The sequence below is a fragment of the Montipora capricornis genome, chromosome 10, assembly GCF_036669925.1.
Source record: "Montipora capricornis isolate CH-2021 chromosome 10, ASM3666992v2, whole genome shotgun sequence".
Lineage (NCBI taxonomy): Eukaryota > Metazoa > Cnidaria > Anthozoa > Scleractinia > Acroporidae > Montipora > Montipora capricornis.
The window spans coordinates 9,669,314-9,689,615 of NC_090892.1; the positions used below are offsets into that span (position 1 = coordinate 9,669,314).

The following is a 20,302-nucleotide window of genomic DNA, read 5'->3' on the forward strand; positions in this document are numbered from 1 at the left end:
AGTGGTTTTGGTTTTGGTGTTCAGAAGGTCCACAGGTCACGGACGTTTTAGGTTCTATTCCTTTCTAAGGGCCTCCACAGACGAGGTAATTTGTTATCGGTAACGTTTTAGTTGTCGAAACAAAAAATTATCGATGACAAAACCTGCGTATGTGAATCAAGTTATCGACTACAAAATAGCGAAAAATCAAGCCGTCGACAACAAAGCTCGTCATCGACAAATAACTAAAAGTAGTTTTCCTTTGAAAGGGAAAACTACTTTAGTTGTCGATAACAAACGCGGCCGTTTTGATATCGACACTTGAACTCCCTTTCTCCCGTCTGTGAGCAACTCTATTTCGCAACGACGCAAACGAATTTTAAAGTCAGCGGTTCTTCTTTTCTTGACGCTATTTTCCCAGGCTCCCGCAAAATGTACTGGTTATCACAACTCAACTTTTCATCTGTGGAAAGGCATTTCCTAACATTAACAGTTGTCGATTTAATTAAGTTGACGACTGTAAACACTCGTCGATAACAAGTGGCCTGGTCTGTGGAGAGACCATTTCAGTTGTGTTTTCGCCCGTTGGCACGCAATTTATATTCTATCCTTCTCACGGGCGCATTACACCTTTCTATCATATCGTGCCTTTTATTGCTTCAAGGCCCTCAAACCCCGGTGTCTCATCGATTATCTTTGTTTTTTTCCTCCAGGGAGATGGATTTCCACTCGTGGAATCTCGTATGGGCCTTGTGCTTTGCAGTAGTCGCATTTTTGGCTGCCGGTGGGAATGTAGTTACCTTAATAATATTTCATAAGAAGCAACTACGCACACGGCCTCATTTTCTTCTTATAAGCTTGGCGGTAGCAGATCTTCTAGTTGGACTACTGTCAATTCCACTTTTTATCGCAATAAACTACGTACATAATTCCAGTCAAGTTTTAAAAGCAGTCGTCCAGGGGGCCGATATGTTTCCTGGGTTTGCTTCCATTTTTACCCTCGCTGTGATTGCATTGGAGCGAATGTACACCATTGGTTTGCCATTTCGTCACCGCGTTCTCAGGACTCGAGTCTATGTAGTTGCTATAGCCATTCCGTGGATAATGGCGTTTATTGTGACTATAATCGGAAATCTTGTACAGCATCTCTTCAACAAATCCGTCGTAGCTCTTTTAGCGACATTCCTATCAGTACCCGTTGTCGTAACCTGTGTAGCTTACTTTGTCCTTTGGAAAAAAGGGAGGTCTCGACGACTGCGCCATCAATTTCAGGAGACAAAAGATTTAAAACTGACAAAGACCGTGCTGTTGATAACAGCAGCGTTTCTTCTCACTTGGCTTCCCTTTCAGGTTTTAATCTTGGTTTTAAATCTTTGCATTTCATGCCGGAAAATTTCTCTCGTTGTAGTCAATGTGATCAAGTTGCTCCAGTTTGGAAATTCGGTGATAAACATCGTCATTTATCCTGTCAGGAATAAGGAATATAGAAAAGCTCTTTTCAAAATACTCTCTGCTTTCAAGTGCTCATGTCGAGATCAACAGATTCGGTTATCTCCGGCAAACATGGGGATTTCCGTTATTTCTGTGGTGTCCTATTCCATCGATACACAACTAAGCGTTGATAATTTTCAGGAAAACACAAGACTTTAAATAAGCCCAAATTTAACATAACATTTACCATCAATCGGCGACAAAATTAGTTGAGACAGTTGCCAACAGAGCACACTGGCAACAACACATTCATTGTTTGCAAAGAAAACTTGTCCAAAAAGTACGTTTCCGGGATACCCCTCCTTCCCCCCCCCCCCACCCCTCCCACCCTAATCAATGTTGTACCGCTGTCGACAAAACTCGTAGAAAACAGAAAAACACAACATTGTCCCGGGGGTGCGGGGGAGGGGGCCATTTGCGCACCGAGCTTGAAATCGACTCTAAAGGATAAGAGTGTCTCAACAATTTTGACGCCGATTGATGTCTAATGCATCAAGACTCCCTAGATCTTGCCGTTAATCTTTTACCAGAACCACTGAACTGCTCATTTAAAGCAGGAGACCATTACCCGGAGCTTCCATACGTATTGTACCCTTGAGTCAACCCGTGTCTTTCTATTTTTAGAACTGCTATATTTTGACATAATTATGGGACGTATGTGAGTGAGAACATACGTGATGTGGTTCACATACATCACATACGTATGTGACGTAATAAATGGCTGACCATAGGTCTCTTATGATTGGTTATTGTGAAAACACCCGTTAAAGGCCCCTGCGAGGTGCTTCTAAAAATAGAAAGATACGGAACAGGGTTGACTCAGAGGGTTAATATATAGATTTAGCCAAGCCTAAAAGCGGAGCTCCCTGATTATTAATTACTGCCTGTATGGTTAGTGAAAATGAAATGTTTCGAATTGTCCCCGTTTTGATGTTTCCGGTTGCTGCTTTAATAATTAAATCATTTTCTTTGCTTTCTTCTATAGAAAAATTCATTGCATAACTTGTGAATTCCACGGTAAATTTTACGCTAAAAACTGATATCGCATGAACAATAAAAGAAAAAGTTAGGGATACCGCAAGCATAACAAACGACCTGGTATTTGAGAAGACCAGAGAGGTTCTTTAGTCCAAACAAAAACAACTAAAGAAGCAAGGAAAGGGAAATAAACCCAAAGGGCCGGTAGCTTTGACAAGCGACGAACTAAAAACATTGTTCACTTTGGACTAGTTTGGAATATCTGATACATTGAATGTGCCTGCATGCACTCTTTTAAATGAACAAAACAAATGTCCAAGCCTTCTGAGTATTATCACATGATCTGTATTGGGAAAATAAAATGTACAAGCGAAAAAAGTATATTTCCACAAGAATTTTACGATTGTTCGTTAATTTTAGTCAGTTGATGGCCATGATCTCCATAGTCGTTTGTGGTAAATTTCGGGATGGAAGCGTAATCATGAATCATAGGTTAAGATCTTTTAAGAATCACGAATCTTTGTTTAAAAAGCTCGGGAATCATGACTGACAACTACACTGAGGAAAGGTCAACAAAATTCATGCATGAATCAATTACTTCCGATCCAGGGAATGTACAAAATCGCTTAACATTTAAAAATGCTGAATCATTAAGGTTAAAAACCAAGAAATGAAGAACACCTTAAGACTCGAATGATTTCCCTCTATCCTCGATTGTAAATATCTTGGTATGAAGACGTTGCAATTTTCTCAGAATAGAAAACATGATTTTGCCAACTTTTTGATGTTAATAAACTCGTCCTTTCTTCATTATTAGCTATTATTGATGTATTGTTATTCACTTTAACTTTTCGCGTCATGTTATGTTCGCGACACTTTTTTTCGAGTCATTTTAATTTCGCAATTGTGAATTGAACGTGGGAAATGCCGGCTAGCTGCTTATTTAAGTCTCGAACGTCCTACCGTGAATACACCTTATTACAATAAAAATAAAGTAAAATAAATTGAAATAAAAAGAAATAAATAAAATATATATGTACAATGTTAATAATAATAATACTAATAATAATAATAATAATAATAATAGTAAGAATAAGAATAATAATAATAAGTAGAATAATAATAAGAATAACAACATTAAACTGTCAAAAGTTTACTTATTTATTTGCGTAGCCCGTGCAACGGAAATCTTCATGCAGTAGAAATTTTCAGAAATCGTGCTACGAACATGGAAATGTACCTTACCACATGAAATTTTGGCGATACTTTAATTTCGCGATTTTTTTGAAATCGCGAAATTAAAATGACGCGAAAAAAAGTGTCGCGAACATAACATGACGCGAAAAGTTAAAGTGAATAACATCATCATCATCATCAGGTCGAGCTAGCTCGGCTCTCATTGATAAGTTCTTTCCATCTATCTCTGTCGTCCATTAAGTTTGCGAGATCTTCATAGGAGTACGCTGTATATCAGCAATCAGTTGGTCAACGTATGTTTTTCTTGGTCTTCCACGACTGCGATACATCAGTAATAGCTAATAATGAAGAAAGGACGAGTTTATTAACATCAAAAAGTTGGCAAAATCATGTTTTAATCTATTCTGAGGAAACTGCAACGTCGTCATACCAAGATATTAAGAGTCTTAAGGTGTTCTTCATTTCTTGGTTTTTACCTTAATGATTCATGATTTTTAAAAGCATTTTGTACATTCCCTGGATCGGAAGTAATTGATTCATGAATGTATTTCGTTGAGCTTTCCTCAGTGTAGTTGTCAGTCATGATTCCCGAGTTTTTAAAACAAAGATTCGTGATTCTTAAAAGATCTTAAACCTAGATTCGTGATTCATGATTCCGCTTCCATCCCGAAATTTACACAAACGACTATGAAGATCATGGTCAATTGACTAAATTAACGAATATGCGTAAAATTATTGTTGAAATTGTTATAACTTATTTCTGTTCTCAAATAGACCCGTCGCTGCATCTCTTGTTTTGCAATTGACGTCATTGTAAATGAAGTTGTTCTATTTGCTTCACGGATAACTTAAAGCCCACTGCAAACTGTGCGGAAAGGGCAGAGCAAACTGCCTCTCGAGACGGTTTCCTCAGCCATTTCCTCCGTTTCCTCAGCCCTTTCTTCACATGTGCGGGGAATTTTTGGTGAGAAATTCGCCTCGCGAGGCCGTGAAGATAAAATCAAACATGTTTGATAATTTGACCTCGCGAGGCAAATTCCTCACCGTGTGCGGTTATCGTGAGAATCCAGCTGAACTTGGTCAATCACAGGCAGCCCAAGCTCGGTATTCGATTTATAGACCTTGTGGGGACAATTTGAAACACTTGTCCAATGAGAGTGCAGAATGTAATACGAACGCCATCAAGCTATAACTGCCGTAGACACACATCTAGCCGAGCGCATGGGAAGATTATAGAAAGCCGAACATTATTTGGAATTTATCCGCCAAAAATCGCCGGAGTGTAGTTAATATGATAGGAAATGGCTGAGGTGTCGTCATGGTGATTCGGACCGTTGCTTTGTGATGCGAGAGAAATTTGTGAGACGAGATCGCCGCGAGTCACCAGCCTTTCTTCTCTTTGTGAGGGGAAATGACAACTAACGACATCGTAAATATTAGTAAACCACAAACCCGTCTTCGCCTCTCGAAGGAGTTTGCTCAGCTCTTTCCTCGCCGTGGGCGGCGGGCTTAAATACCTTTAAATAGCATCTTACTAAATATTGCGAAATTAAAGTGATTTAATTTAAGTGTCGCGAAATACCGGCCCTATCATAAAATCGCCAAATGTCAATAAAAATTCATGTAAGAAGGTAAAAGGTTAGGTTCAAGTTGGCGTTGTGAGTAGACAACATATTGACCAAAGGTGCAGAAATTGAAAGTCGTGCATCGCTTATCAGCTATACTAAATATTTAGGATACCTTCGAAAGATCCGCAGTGAACATTTATCAGAGAGTGTTTGTTACTTGCAGCCGTGGTAAAGCTTGCAACTTTTCCGGCTTCGTTAACGTTTTGTTCTGAGACTTTCCTCGAGAAACTTTCCCCGTTGAGAGCGCTGCACAACCATATGGCGATCGAAAACTACTTCGTGTAAGAAAAGATCAGTCACCCGACTGCTCCTCTTCGCTGATTGGCCACAAGAACATTTTTGTGACCAATCAGAAGCAGGGAATTCGAACGCTTCTGGAACTGGTGCGGAAAGAGTAAGTGCCCAAGGGGCTCTTCCCGTTGTTGTAGTAAACTTTCATCACAAACATTCTATCGTCCCGATTAGTTGCCCCTGGGTCTCCGTGGATGAGGTCTTGGTTTTTGAGATATGGCGAGGATCTTAGGTCTTAGTTTTTGAGATTTGTAGGGGATCTTAGGTCTTAGTTTTTGAGATTTGGCGGGGTCTTAGGTCTTAGTTTTTGAGATATAGCGGGGATCTTATGTCTTAGTTTTTGAGATTTGGCGGGGGTCTTAGGTCTTAGTATTTGAGATTTGGCGGGAATCTTATGTCTTAGTATTTGAGATTTGGCGGGAATCTTATGTCTTAGTATTTGAGATTTGGCGGGGATCTTAGGTCTCAGTTTTTGAGATTTGGCGGGGGTCTTAAGTCTTTGTTTTTGAGACGCCCTATTGCTTACACATCATTACTTCGTATTCTACGTGCGTTTCTGCAAGCCTTCGGTCGTTAGACTTATTTTCCACGCTCAAAGTTACCCCCAGAACCTACCTTTTACGTAGAATAAGCTTTTATAATGATATTCTTGTCTTCTGAGAGGATACTTTTGAATTCTGAGCAATTTTGTGGAAAACTATTTATGGCACATCGCGACGCGACCATGCCTAAATTCATGTGATCTTCCGTCGCGTCGCAAAAAAAAAAAATTGGTCGATTTCTCTGAAATTTGAAAGAGGGATTGCTAAAGAATAGAGAAAGGGTATTTGCTACTAACAAAAATTCCATTCATGTGCTTTGCGCGAGAAGGCGGCGAAGAGGTTAAATGCGACTTTTCTTTCACGGCGTACGTGACTGATGTTTATATTGTCTTTTTTATGCTACGTTTGACATAGAATATTAAATTATAAGAAAAATGCCACTGAAAAAGTGTTAAATAATCTTTATTCTCAGTGTTTAGGTAATATAAAAGATGCAACACTTAGCGAGAAATAATATTTTATGCGACCATTTTGGGAAAAATATTTCGCGGGAAATTTACTTGATCGCAAATCTATTCAGGGGCACTCAACGATAATCTTCGGTGGAGTATGGGTCTGGGAGAGCCAAACTGTTCTAAGAATTTCGGTTCAAGGTTGCTATAGAAAGGAAAGGAAAGGAAAGGAAGTTTGTTTAAGTGTCAAGTCGTTCTAGCGCGTCGGAGCGCTAATTGGGGACACTGTAAACTCAAATTAACAAATAACGCAAATCAAGCCAAATATTTGTTTTTTAGGAGATGGGAAAACCGGAGTACCCGGAGAAAAACCTCTCAGTGTAGAGAGTAGAGAACAAACAAACTCAATCTACATTTGATGCCTAGTCTGGGAATCGAACCCGAACCACATTGGTGGGAGGCAAGTGCTCTCACCACTTCGCCAACCCTACACCCATTATTTACAGAAACACGACGTAAGGGTTTCCCAACCAGGAAAAGGTAGTCCTTCACGTTTTCAGAAGGGACATTTTTGGCACTTAAAAAGGTCACCTAGCAGTTTCGGATGAGCAAATGGTTCGCTGGCCAAGTTCTTAGAAAGCACTTTCAGATAGCAATTTCTAAAGTGAAGACTTCATTGCCTAAAATTTTGGACACTTCAATTTCCAGCTAAGATTTCCGATCAAATTCTTAATTTCAGGTCAAAGAGAGAGCCAAACTGTTCTAAGAATTTCGGTTCTTCGTTGCTATAGAAAGGAAAGGAGAGGAAAGGAACTTTATTTAAGTGTCAAGTCGTTCTAGCGCACTGGAGCGCTAATTGGTGACACTGTAAACTGAAATTAACCAATAACGCAAATCAAAGCAAATGTTTGTTTTTTTAGGAGATGGGAAAACCGGAGTACCTGGTGAGAGACCTCTCGGTGCAGAGTAGATAACCAACGAACTCAACCCACATATGACGCCGAGTCTGGGAATCGAACCCGAGCCACATTGGTGGGAGGCAAGTGCTCTCACCACTGCGCCAGCCCTGTACCCATTATGGTTTCCCAACCAGGAAAAAATAGTCCTTCACGTTTTCAGAAGGGACATTTTTGGCACTTAAAAATGTCACCTAGCAGTTTCGGATGAGCAAATGGTTCGCTGGCCAAGTTCTTAGAAGGCACATCCAGCTAGCAATTTCTAAAATGAAGACTTCATTCCCTAAAATTTCGGACACTTCAATTTCCAGCTAAGATTTCCGATCAAATTCTTAATTTCAGATCAAAGAGAGAGCCAAACTTTTCTAAGAATTTCGGTTCTACGTTGCTATAGAAAGCAAAGGAAAGGAAAGGAACTTAAAGTGTCAAGTCGTTCTAGCGCGCTGAAGCGCTAATTGGGGACACTGTAAACTGAAATTAACAATTAACGCAAATCAAGTCAAATGCTGGTTTCTGAGGAGAGAGGGAAACCGGAGTACCCGGAGAAAAGATTTCAGCTAAGATTTCAGATCAAATTCTTTTAGGTGATAAAAGCATCTCTTTAAAAAGTCTTTATACTCATAACAAGAATCCTAGAGTTTTCTCTCACACCCTTGGCAAATGAGTTCTGTAACGAGCAGTTGTTCATCAGTGTCATTTGTAGAAATATTTAAAGTTCAAGTTCGAGCGAGCTCAAGCCGGCATATATAAAGTGCGTGCCACGTAACATTTGAGGCATATTCCAGAACACAGAGTACACATCAGTTGCGAGAGCTCGTGATTTAAAATCAGTAGTCTTTTTCAGTCTAACGAGATGATCATACTTCATCTTTCAGTAACGATTTATTTCACCTTTGCCACTTTGAGCACCATCACAGGTATGGTATTAATTCACTTTTTGTCACAGACTCGTTTGCTTCTGTTTCATTGGTTACATTTTTTTTTTGGAAAAATTTCTTCTTTCTTGTGGAAGTGCACTACAACTATGTCACCAGGTTGAAGAGTGTAAGAGTGTGAGAGTTTATGAGTGGAAGTCTGCGGTGACAATTTGCCCGCAGCGCGTGCACACATCACGAAAATAAACAGGTCTGTAAAAAGCGTGCTTGAGTTTCAACAAATGAGCCTCAAAATCGGCAAGAATTTGTGATGATGAATAATAAAGCAGCTGCTATTTCCAAAAACATTGAATTAACTGGTGATAAATAACCTCGTCTAGGAGAGTGAAATTTTGACTTTGCAGAAACAATGGTAAACCTAAAGAATTGGGTGACCTTTGTGTTGGATTTGCACATTTCTTGCCAAACTTTATAACACTTGAAAGAAAAAAAAAGCAAACTAACAAAACCAAAACCCGGTGTCTTGCCATCATTTTGAACAGATGTATCTGTTTTTTCTCGAGTTGTTAGTAAACACGCAAGATAACTTGATCATGCATGGCAGCCGTCGAAAGCGACGTCACATTCAGTTTAGCGATTTGTGCAGTCAAAAGTTCAATAGAAAAAGTGGACGAAGCAAGAATCTCCCAAATTTTTTTTCGCTGATGGTAACTTTTATATTTATGTTGTTTTCATGTCGCAAATTTTGTTGCTAACGGCAAAATATTGTATTGTCGATCGACACTTCCTGAAAATTTCCTTCTGCTCTCCCTGAAAACTGTGTATCAATATTTATTTACTTTGCATCAATTTTTTTTGCATAAAGCAGGCTAACAAGATCTGCATCTTGCTTAGTTCGCATTTTTCGAGCGTTAAAATTGAATTTTCAGTCCTTTGTTTTTGACAGAAAGTCGTATATTTTGAGGTCACCCTTCAAAATACCAACCCCACCGGTCAGGGATTAACTTCAGAGAAGTTTTGTTTTGGAAGGCTATCAGAGACTTGTGGTGATAAAGAAGTTGCAAGGGAACTTGGAAATGTCAAATGTCAGCCTCGAAACCAATGTTTCTCGATTCCCTTTTATTTGCTTGAATATTTTTTGGGTTTAGTATTTTACTAGTAACCACACGTCTTTACAGGGGGCTATTTACCTAAGACATCTACCATGGCACTACAATGATATACGGTTATACCGTACCAAAACAATATCGTGTACTATTAGAGCTTCATATAAGGCAAAGACAACTTGATCTCCTGGAAATCAAAACGCAGCTCAGTTGACAGTTATGGAATAAAGCGCTGTGTTACTGCACTGCCACAGGTATACGTACGCAATGCGTGCCTTCTCTTTCTTCCCTTCACTTTTCATCAAGTTTCAACAACGTTATCTTTCTATTTCACAATTAGGCATACGAGACTAACTACTGAACGCAAGTATCTTCTTGTCAATTTAATTAAAAATCGTTAATTAGGTCATTTTTTTCAGCGATTATTCCTGTTATTATACAGAAAGTCCTCTGAAATTCTTCACCATATTTATTTACAAATTATGCCCTTTGGTTTAGAGGAAAGCAATACAATGGGAACCTACCCATAGGGAATTTTCAGTAGTAGGCTATGGATCTCTTTCATAATGGCGCAGAAATAATTTTTTTTTTGTTGTTGTAATTATATAATGCTAAAAACGCCTTTCTAGCGTCGCTGCGACGAGCAAATTTCAAAATAATATATGTTTCAAAATTAGAGTAGTATAGGTCTTACTAAAAAAAATACAAAAGAATTTAAAGGCTGTCGCCATTTATGAAAGTGGTCTATTCACAAGTGTAGCTGAGAAGTTGAACCAGGGACTAAAAAGAACAAATTCAACAAGAAGTCAGAACGTGTCTTGAACCGGGATCCCTGGATCTTAAGGCAAGCTCCCTCACCATTGGGCCGCACTGCCTCCGAAAAAGGAGGGAAGTTTTAGTTTCTGCCACAGATTTCCTTCCGTTCTCTTAATCTTTTAAATAAAATCTATAGAAAACTCGACAGAGATTAACAATCATCTCATTACCGTTTTACCCTTTGTAGCTTTGGGTTGTTTAAGCTGTAACCAGCCCAGAGATCCGTTTTGTCCTACCTTCCAAGTTGATCTGAAGAGGAACATAGCTTACGGGAGAGACGCCAACATCGCTTGGGTGGACCGCTTGAGGGTGCTTTCAGGACTTTGTACAAACCAAGGTAGGAAATAAAAATTTAAAAAACGTACATGTTTAGTGTCATTTATTTTGACGTGGAAAGAATTGTTTTTATCTTAGATCTGTAGGATGCGCTAGAGTTTGCAAGTTAGAGCTTTTAAATCAATCAAATTGCCTTACTCGATAAAGGCATTTCTTTAAACTGAATTCGTAATTACCAGAATTACTTGCACTTTACAGGGAAGCTTCGCTTAACGTTTGATAAACCGGGATTGGGCCGCAAACGCACTGCCAGAATTGACCTGTGGTTTGCCCGTCAAGTGACAGGATACTCGTTTGACATTGCAGACTCGCCCACTGTCAATGGATGGGGTAAGAAAAGAAACTTGATTTAGCGCACTAATATGCCGCTGGAAAGGAATGAAACATCTTTTTTATGCATCATTAGAGATATGAGCTTTGCTCTTTTTGGGGGAAACAAATTATCATGTGAAATAAATCTGAGACTGAAGTTACCGATACGATACACATAAATAAAAGCAATGTGCTTTGGATATTCATTGGCAAAATAGCTTCGCGGTACAAAAAGATTTCGGTTGCTTCAATTTCTCTTTTCCTTTTTTTTTTTCCTTATAGGTGGCGACGCGGGAACAACTGTTAAAGGCGCAGAGGTGCATGGCTACAACAAAGATTTGTTGATGTTCACCAACGATTTTATCGGTCACCAGGACTACACCACCGATAATCACCTGAGGGTTGAAACCAAATCAAAAGTCATCAGCGATCACATAACGTTTTACATCAGCCATGAGCGAGTGGAGGTGACCAACTACCGCGGCTATCAAGGCGTGTACGACAGCAGATTTCTGTTTGTGCTGAATGGGCAACCAGTTGGATCACCCCCCGATGCAAAGACTGATATATGGCTGAGCATGAACCGTGTCATTGGCGGTGCATATAGGTCTGGGACTGGTCTCTGTAAGGTGGCTATCTCCTGGGTAATATAGGAGTTGGGGTATAGCACGCCTGCCGAGGACGCATACTGAGCACGCCTGCTCGGCACAAGGGAGGAAATGAAACTCTTCTTTGAGCCTGAGTCAACCAGTCGATTATAAGAATGCTGAATAGATAAAATAAAGTTGTGTATTACAACTCATCTCCGAGGATTTTTCTCAATCATGACTGATCTGATGTATTTTACTTTCGGTAGTGATAAGAAGAAAGAGCGTTTCCTTTACAAAGCTCTTCATAAGTTCAATGGCAACACCAATGACATCTATACGAGGATTCTTTCACCAGAATTGTATGACTTGTAGAATTTCACTTGTTCTCGGGCATAAAGGATAACGCCAAAAAATCAAATTTAAAAAAGGTGAATTATTTGACGTTGGACGGGCAAGTTACAAATTCATTTGAATCTTATTGTTTTTCATAGGATCATTCAGAAAGCTTGAAATACCAGCTAACAATGAGAGGCTTATACCAAACAAGTTACAGGCTGTAAACCAATCCGCTATGTAATTTAGAAATATACATTCAGTTAAAACGAGACCGTGAAGGGAAAACCTATTCGGTGGAAGGATGAATCGGTCAGTTCACGATAAGTGTCATGATTGCGTAACCTAGCAAATAATAACAACTATTATTATCGCTCGAACCCCAACCCAAACTTTCTTTCCCATCTCATCCCATCATTGAAGTGGTTTTTGCTGTAAAAAAGGAAATGGCATTAGATTGCTGTCCCATTATTTTCTCTTGATTTTCCTGCCGAGAGAGAATGCGTGACGCGTCCAAGTTTCCGTCGTGCGGTCGGCAAAAGTGTCATGTCACACATTCCCGCCAGTTATTCATCGAATACGCATATTGAAGAAATATTGTGCAACAGCAAAGTCACAGTTCCCGGTAATTTTCCATATTACAGATTTGCATTTTCAGGGCGCCGCCGCGGCGATGAAGGAGCTGGGGGATATAGGGGGGGGGGGGGGGGGGTTTTGCCGAATGGTGGACAGTTAGGTTTCCAAACAAAAAAGCTTTATCACTACCGAATTTACAATCTTTTGAAAGGACTGCATAATCTTTTTAGAACCTGATGACGATGACGATGATGATGATGATGATGATGATGATGATGATGATGATGATGATGATGACCATGCTGATCATGATTGATGCACGATTCCAAAACGTATACAAATTTTATCAACATGGGTGATCCTCTAAAAACCTGAAATTTTGCGATTTGTTTTCCCATCCTGTTCAGAACTTATCGACATGATGATCAGCGCGGGAAATTTGTGGTTGAAAAACGTTCCATCAGTATTTCTGTGAGATAAGTTTTCAGAGTTTTAGCAGAACTTTACATCTTAGCCATAAACCTTTTGCCTTTGGAATTCGATCCGTGTACCCTGTAGCTGTTACCATATTTCAAACGTTATATCAATGCTTTCACAAAGGAGAACCTTTTCGGTTGTAAAGAATAACATTTAAGAGAGAAAATTGGTATTTTGGGGCAATTAAATATCTCAGTATTCTATTTTTACCCGATTTTTGTTTTCTTTATTCCATTGGCCCGCAGGCTACCTTTAGACCCAACCCAACTTTGCTCGAGAAAACAGCTCAGAACATAACATTGTACGTTACCCAGTATTGATTACAGTGCGCCTCTCCGTCTCACTCTGGCTATAAACCACACGACAAACTAGATTGCTTCTAGGTTTGTTCTTTATGTATCACTTTCGGAACTTTTGAATTTTCTTTTTTCCTCTTTTGCCTGCCTCGAATAGCCCTCGTTAATTGCGGGAAACAGATCTTTAAGTTAGAATTTTTTAGATCTAATAACGAATTGTTGTTGTTGCTGTTGTTGTTGTTATTGCATCATTTGCGGAAGTTGCGTAACCCTACTGCGTCATTGCACGAGAAATATAATGTGATTACTTATATACTTGAAAAAAAAAAATCATGTGATTACTTATATACATGAAAAAATTTCGAGATGATTAAGCAGATGTAATGCACACGTATCACGCAATCACGGAAAAATTGTGCTATGAATTGCGTCATCCAAGGTTAAAGGCTCGCCAATCAAAGCCCTCATGGTTTTTTTCGTGTTTACTATTACAGCGAAACACAGACAAGTGGCAACTGAACCCAGTCTGGTATTCGTGCCCGGCCTGAAAAGCCCCAATGTAAACAAACAATTGTAACCGAAGCCGAAAGCAGCACCTGAACCCAGTAGGCTTTTATAGATTGTTCTGTTAAAAAAAAGCATATTATGCTACTAGGCAATGCTCATTTTTTAGCCAAATTATGCTCGTTTTTCCAAATTATGCCACTTTTTCTTAAAATTAGTCCCTTTACAAAATAAGCGAGCTGATAAGTCCAAAAAATGTATCATATTCTTTACTAATGGAAACACTTCATGTTAGCAACCACATATCTCTTTTTGTCTCCAGTGCAAAACGGAACTACCTTCATTCTGTACTACGAAAAATAAACTATGCGCACTTACATGCGCCCCTAAGCATGTCTTTATTTCCGACAGAGACTGTTATTTTCATGCAGTTTAGCAGCGCTTATTACACTGTTACGTAGTATCTTGCTAGCTTTGGGTTCTCGTCATCTCGTGCCAGACTGCGGCCAGCCTCCTAGGAGCTCACCCTCCTATAGTGAACCGTCAATGCCGCTAAGACATTGAGGAACAAAAATGGTCTCAGGCTGATCAATATATACCGATTATGCTAGCAGTACTACTTTTTTTAAAATCAGCAAAATTTATGGTAGTTTCGTCAAATTATGCCAAAAACTATGCTAGCATAATCGTGCCCGGCTCAAATGCAAACAACTATGTTCAACAAACACGATCGAGGTTGAGTTATTGCCAAACACACGCAACTTGAAATTGACCCAAACGAGAATAAATTAACTGAACACCAGGGCCCGGTTGTTTGAAAGCCGATTAACGTAATCCAGGATTAGCGTAAACGTTTGTTTCATGTTTTCAACTCTTTGATTAAAGTTTCATTTGCTTATTTTTGTTTTTCAAGATTGACTTCTTCTAATGTAAAGTTTTGCCGAATATCAGCGTTGAACAGCATTTGGGCGAAGAGAAATTAACTCCTTGGTTAATTTTTAATCTGGGATTAGCATTAATCGGCTTTCGAACAACCGGGCCCTGGAGTCTTCAAAGCGACGTCGGAATAATGGACTCCGCACATCATGACAGACATCTGAAAACTTAAGCTTTTTCCGAATCCTGTTGGCAAAACGGTCATTTACATTTATACCGTTAAAGGGATGGCGCATTGACAGTTCTTGTTCGCTTTTCAGTGTAAAACCAAGACCCGATTCGCTCAGCTTCAACACACGATTCAACACCTTCCAGACCGTCCACATCTTCCACCATTGTCTTTGTCGCGCTAGAACTAACCAGAAATATTTTGATCCAAAACTTGTCCCCTGTCAGTCATTGTGACTGTGCCGCACCAATCAGAAGCCGGCCGCCGTCCGCGGGCGAACGGGTTTTTCAAAAATAGGGGGTCTTCTAGCAAGCGTTCTCTCAGTCTCTGGCGCGGCGAATTTGAGGAAATCGTTTCGAAGCTCTTCTATCGAACAGGAACGCTAGCTTCGCTTGCTTCGCTATTTAGATTCATTTGATGTCAACTCTGCTTGATCTTCAGGTAAAAAATAATAAATGCAAATGTGACTAATTCTTGACAGTCAAAAGTTATTTGAGAAAAAAGCTTGTTGTCTATATTATGCTTTATTATTCAAGGAAAAGGTTCTTCAAATAAAGATTTGATACAGAAATTCGGTGAGAAATTTATTTAGTTGCGTATGGTTTTTGACACGTAGTGTGTTACTTGTTTGCACGCGCGGAATAAAATAGGAAGGCTTTGTTTTATTTTGCCTCCAATACCAAATATGTTGTCCCTTCTATAAATATTTTGGCTCGAAAAGGTTTTAGTGAGATTTTTCTGCTTTTGTGGATTCATAGAGTTGTGTTAATACTAACTGATTTGTATGCGTGAGTTGAAATTTGATACGGGGTTAGTTTTCATAACGATGACAGGAATTCTCGCTGTTTTGGAGAACACCAATTATTATTTATTAAGAAGTATCTCAGGCTATCCGACTACCTCGTAAAAATAGTAATATCAAGTCTTTGGAACAACGCAGGCAATTCCAGTCACTAGCTATATTATAGAAGTGCTTGTATAGCCACGGAGCAGCCTATGTTAGAATTTTTTTTCAATCTTAAGAATGTTAAATATAATTTACGTGGGCGCAACACAAGGTTGGACCCCCCCCCCCCCCCCCCCCCCATTCAACTTAGAGTATAGTCATCGATCTTTTACCTTTTTCGCAAGTAAACTGTGGAATGCGTTGCCTCCAATGGTTAGAGAATCTAAAGACATTGTATCTTTTAAGCGGGCACATAAAGTTTATACGACTCGAAGTGTAGAGATTTGAAGACTTTAATTTTTAAAGTTTGTAAATTTTTTACATAGAGGAATTACTAGTTAGTATTTTGGTGATGTTTATTAATTAATTGATTAATTTTATCCTTTTATATATTGCACAATTATATTATTTTACATTAGTACACACGTACACGTTTTAACGAGCACTGAAGAGCTCCTTGGTGTCAAAGTGTTGTATTGTATTGTACTGTAGTCATTGTGGTGTAAAATGGAGTTAATTTAGAAAGCCAACAGTATTTCTTGAAGCTTATCTACTGCGCATTTAGGTGAATTTTTTCGTTCTTGGATAAATTTGATATATACAACAATTATTTACAAACAAGAAGCTACTTTAAACATAAATTCTACGCTTTCAAGAATCGAGGCATGACCGTCGAAGTAAGGAGTAGTCCACTCACTTCGCCCGTCTAATATCTCCAGTTCCCCGTAGTGTTTCGTTTCCGGACTGATAATATCTGTTAGGGTGTTTAGGAATGAGTATGAAAATATTTGAGGAGGACAAACAAGTACCAAAGACAACCCAGTTTACGCTCTCAGCGCGTCTAGTTAAATACGAAATAGCCTGATAAACACGAGAACTCGGGCAAATTAACATTCGACCAGAGAAGCACGATGTTCCAAGGCCTAGAATTGAAACTGAACATCTACCTCTAAAATCGCCGCTTGAGGCGGAGATTGTCACTGGGCTTGTTGCGGAAGCGAAGGGGCGGCTTGTTGGGCTTGTTCAACCAGAGAAACCGGTGGTCCGGGCGCTTGAGGAAGGCGCTTGAGGAACTTAAGACATAGATGGACAGAAGAAAAGACATTTTTCGAACCAGCGACCTTGGATTTTACGGCAAAAGAGAACAACAAGATGGGACGCTTTACCTTTAGGGTGGACAGACACGAGGGATCATGCTGCAGGTACATGTTGCAGCGACTAAAAACTTGTACAGTGCACACTGAGGCGACATGTAGTAGGGACGTTTAGCGGGGACATGCAGCAGGGACAAAATCACAACATGTGTACACACATGAAAATGCTGCGGGTACATGTCCCAGGGATCTGCTGCAGCGCATATGTCCCCTGGCGTGAACTGATACTTTTATAATTTTGCAACACCCATTTGGGGATGACATTAGCCCCGTGATGTGTCCCCATGAAGTTCGACATGTTGCTGAGCAGCTGCTTGATTCTTACCTTTCCAGTCGTACTCTGAGATCATCGACACAGAATTTGCCCCATGTACCCAGTTCATACACAATGGAAAGAGGGCTTTCTCAGTGACCATGCCGCGCCTTTGCAACAGTCTTCCGGCCGATATTAAGTAGGTGGATAGTATATCCTCTTTTAAAAGAATGCTGAAAACACACTTGTTTTTATATAATTTGGATAGTTTTATCGTATCGTTGTTTTCGTTTTTATACTGTAGTCACTATTATTTAGCTATTTTTGTTGCAGTCGTTGTTTTAGTCTTTTTAACCCGTACTTCTTACCTTTTATACATACATTTTCTATTCCACCTTTGCAAAAAGCGTCGAGACGGATTTTTAAGAACCTTCTTATTATTTTCATTTTTTGTTTATTACAAATCGATAACTCAAGTCATTATTTCATAGTTCCTTCAGCACGCCATGCTAGGAAAAAAATACACACATTACGTGTAACCTTCGTTTCCGGTGTTCATTGGCGGTATGTCAATCTTCAAAGCGTATCGAACACCCACGTAGTATGTAGACCATGGCAAAAGAAACAACTTGTGTAACGTGGTCTGTAGGCCCGAGCGCCAGTGCATTGTCGGACCAGTTAATTTGACAACTTAGGAATGCGTGAGCCCCGGACAAGCAGCACAGCGGTTTTTTAGGTGTGCTTTTCAGACATTACATTGAAACCGATATCATTCAATTTCCTAACAAGCAAGGGAATTTTTTTGTATAAGGGTGAAGTCATTTAAACTGATGATGGATGAATGACAGGGATGTTTACATGATGATTTTTGGCTCTCATAGTTATCTTTCATAAAGGGTGTCTCTATGCATTTCTGTAGTCTCCACCAAATCCTTGCTAACGTCGTAGAAATCGTTAAAGCGTCTTTCTTTGAAGCTAATGCTGATACTTTAATGGGTTGTAATTGTCGTAGAGAGGAAGTGCTACACGACCGTGAGAAGTATTTCCCTGTGAACATGTGACCGCCTTTTAAAGGACAGTTAATTGTTTCAGTGTACGAACTACACGGGAATCGACAATATATGTGTGAGTGCCAATCCCTAGGAAAGCGATTTCAAGAAATATACTACCATGTATAAATGTATAAAAAGATCGCACGAATAAGTGCCGTGGAAAAATCAATAAAACCGGCGACGTCATGTACTCACTAGCTTAAAACTTCAGCGTGTGAATGCAGCTTATTACCATGATACGCAAAACACGACTTCAAAAGTCGGAAAGCGTGAAACTCCCGTGCTTCATATTAATTCAGCTGCATACACATAACATGAACCAAACCTAAGGGGTCATTTTGTATTGAATTAACCTTTAAGCCTCTTTTGCATGTAGTTTAAAACAAAAGAAAAGTTGCCTGCAGGCTCAACTCCAATAAGGACCATTCATCTTGACTCATTTCCTCGTCCACAACTTGCCTATTTCCATTTAATAACCTGTAAACTCCATTGCGATGATGGGGAATGAAAAGAAAAAAAATACATCGAAGATGAGGAATAAAGAAATAATTCTTAGCGTTATTTCCCAGAGCTTCGCAGTCAAGTTTAAAATTGTTATATCGGAATTGGCATATTCGTATCCTCAGGTTGTACCATTGATAAACCATCTGCACAATTCTACAATAAGCGTCTGATAGAACTTTTACAAATCATTCAACTCCGTCGCATGCTCATCCTAATCTTTGGTTATTAGTAGTAAGTTATTTTTGGTTGGATTAGAGGATCCCTTTGAGAATATGATCTAATAACTATCGCTGTTCCCCTTGGTTAAAATTTAATAAAGATTAACTTTCTTTGGAAATGCTCATCCCCCGCCCTTGACAATAAAACAGTTCAATCTCCATGCCATAATCCAGTTGAGTTATCTCCCCAGAGCATTTTGTCAAAAGAGAAAATTTCTTTGGGTCAAGGGTCAACCAAAAAAAGGAAAGGAAATTTATAATGTGGACAACTCTAATCATTAATTAATAACCCAGCGCTAGACTCATTGATAAGGAACCAGCCAACCTAAGCAACTCATGACATAAGCTTATTTGTAACAAATCAAATTCCAGCCATACTGCTTGCTAGACTTGCGTTTTTGGTGACTACTGCCTTTGATGCTTATTATTTGTTTCTTGATTTTATTTACGCTGCCGACGTACATAACTGAAGATACGAAATATAATACAATCACAACAATGCAGAGATTAAAAAGGAATTAAAAAAAAAAAAACAGGCAAATAAGGGATTTACAATATTCGACGCACGTTAAAACTTGCGATTATTCAATTGTTTGTATTTCTTCGGAATGGACGAGAGATACGAGTTGTATCGGAGCAAAAGGTCTATTAAAATCTCTGATCAGCTTCTGCTATATGTTGCAAACAGCTAACGTAAATAAATTTGTGAATAGAAAGGCCTTAGGATTTATTTCTTCATTGCTAAATCGCACTGTCTGGCTCCCAGCCCTAAAGCGAAATTTCAGACAACTCAGTTGCGTAGCATCTTTCCGTCAACCACAAACCGGCGCGTCCTTCGCGTGCGATGGAAACGAATTTATACTTCACAGTACTAGTCAGCTAAATGACAAACGAAATCAATGTTCAGTATTGCGATCATGGCAAGTCTACTCCAGAGAAACTATCGCTGGATATAAATATGGGAGCCAGCTCTCTTTTGCAAGCTCTATAGCAGTAGTCACCATGACCGTGCGGTCGTCAGCACAGGCCTATTTTCAGTGTCCACTACACCATCATCATTAGACCGCGCGTCCTTGGTTGGCATGAGTCAGTGTTAAGCAATGATGCCTGCGACGATAAGAGAGAAAGACGGAGCCCAAGAATAGGAGCTTGCCTCTCCCATATATACAAGCCCTACGAGTCAACCTTTGCGAGTATCTTACTATTTTTAGAACACCACGAGGTCTTCGGTTCTGCACGCAGTGACAATCAGAATAAAGTTCGAAGACAAAAATAGCAATAACAATGTTTGCAAGTTATGAAAATTAATGGAAAATTGATGTTAACGTGAATCTC

General features: G+C 39.4%; 2 protein-coding genes across 4 annotated transcripts in view; both read left to right on the forward strand.

The window, feature by feature from the left end:
- Positions 1-11,781, forward strand: part of LOC138019159 (uncharacterized) — a 14,997-nt gene extending 3,216 nt beyond the window's left edge. Inside the window, exons 1-5 of one of the 3 annotated variants that reach the window (XM_068865851.1) lie at positions 7,545-7,655; positions 8,388-8,431; positions 10,499-10,648; positions 10,846-10,977; positions 11,242-11,781. In XM_068865851.1, coding sequence (XP_068721952.1) covers positions 7,636-7,655; positions 8,388-8,431; positions 10,499-10,648; positions 10,846-10,977; positions 11,242-11,612 — 717 coding nt within the window. In that variant the 5' untranslated portion in view covers positions 7,545-7,635 and the 3' untranslated portion in view covers positions 11,613-11,781. Of the gene's footprint in view, positions 1-692; positions 764-7,544; positions 7,656-8,291; positions 8,432-10,498; positions 10,649-10,845; positions 10,978-11,241 lie in introns of those variants that run through there. The other 2 variants (XM_068865849.1, XM_068865850.1) reach the window with 2 other exon arrangements.
- On the forward strand, positions 772-2,561 carry LOC138018619 (adenosine receptor A1-like; the record flags this gene model as incomplete). The annotated part of the gene is made up of 1 exon (XM_068865309.1): positions 772-2,561. A coding segment is annotated over one exon (858 nt), but the record flags the coding sequence as incomplete, so codon positions are not given.
- Positions 11,782-20,302: the final 8,521 nt, after the last annotated feature.